Source organism: Sinocyclocheilus rhinocerous, unplaced genomic scaffold, assembly GCF_001515625.1.
Source record: "Sinocyclocheilus rhinocerous isolate Xijiao unplaced genomic scaffold, SAMN03320098_v1.1 scaffold6028, whole genome shotgun sequence".
Taxonomy (NCBI): domain Eukaryota; kingdom Metazoa; phylum Chordata; class Actinopteri; order Cypriniformes; family Cyprinidae; genus Sinocyclocheilus; species Sinocyclocheilus rhinocerous.
This window is the reverse complement of record NW_015666169.1, coordinates 78,093-78,819: the sequence shown is the minus strand read 5'-3', so window position 1 is coordinate 78,819 and position 727 is coordinate 78,093. Positions and strand designations below refer to the sequence as shown.

Here is a 727-nt window from a genome sequence, read left to right as displayed (position 1 = left end):
ACTCTCACACACACACACACTCTAATTCAATCACAGACACACATTTAGACACACTGCAGCTCTTTGTCTCGCTGACGTCTCAGAATAGTTGTTTGTATCGTTTGTCGCTTCACTTCTGCAGTCTTTCTTCTGCTCTCTTTAAAATCATTTCAATTGCCCTGAAACTTTAATTAATTACTAAAGCTGGATTTCCTGCCTCAGAAGTCTGACTGTATGATTGCAGTGGTGAAGTAGAAATGACAGTTCATGATGTCAGTGTGTGTTTAATATTTCACAGGTTCTTTTGTCACTCAGTGTCTCTTTATTTATCAATCAATCAATCGTTCTTTCACTCTGTGAGGTTTCCTGGGAAAACTGATGACCTACACACACACACACACACACACGGATGTAAGGATGGCGTGAACCAGTGCACACTTTACTCACTTTAGGCGCCAGGAACTGAGAAGACTTGTTAACAACCCACTTGGGAAGAGAACCTGAGAGAGACACAAAGAAAGGTCTAGTTTAGAATAAATGGTTTGATTCAGGGCTGTAGATCTGAGCAACAACTCTACAAACTAAACATTTGATCTAAATAAATTTGAAACGATAAAATTAAAATGATAAAATAAATGTAAAAAAGTATAAAATAATGTAAAATATTAAGTATAAAAATAAATGAACAAATAATAATCAATGGAAAATATGGTTAAAAATTTTTCTCAATAAATATAATATAAATATA

At 34.3% G+C, this 727-nt stretch overlaps 1 protein-coding gene across 1 annotated transcript in view; it reads right to left on the bottom strand.

Moving 5' to 3' along the window:
- LOC107731854 (PCTP-like protein) overlaps window positions 1-727 on the bottom strand; it is a 9,803-nt gene that overhangs the window by 333 nt on the left and 8,743 nt on the right. The window contains exon 5 of the mRNA XM_016543048.1: window positions 427-479. Within this exon, the coding sequence (XP_016398534.1) occupies window positions 427-479 (53 nt within the window). The remainder of the gene's footprint in view (window positions 1-426; window positions 480-727) is intronic.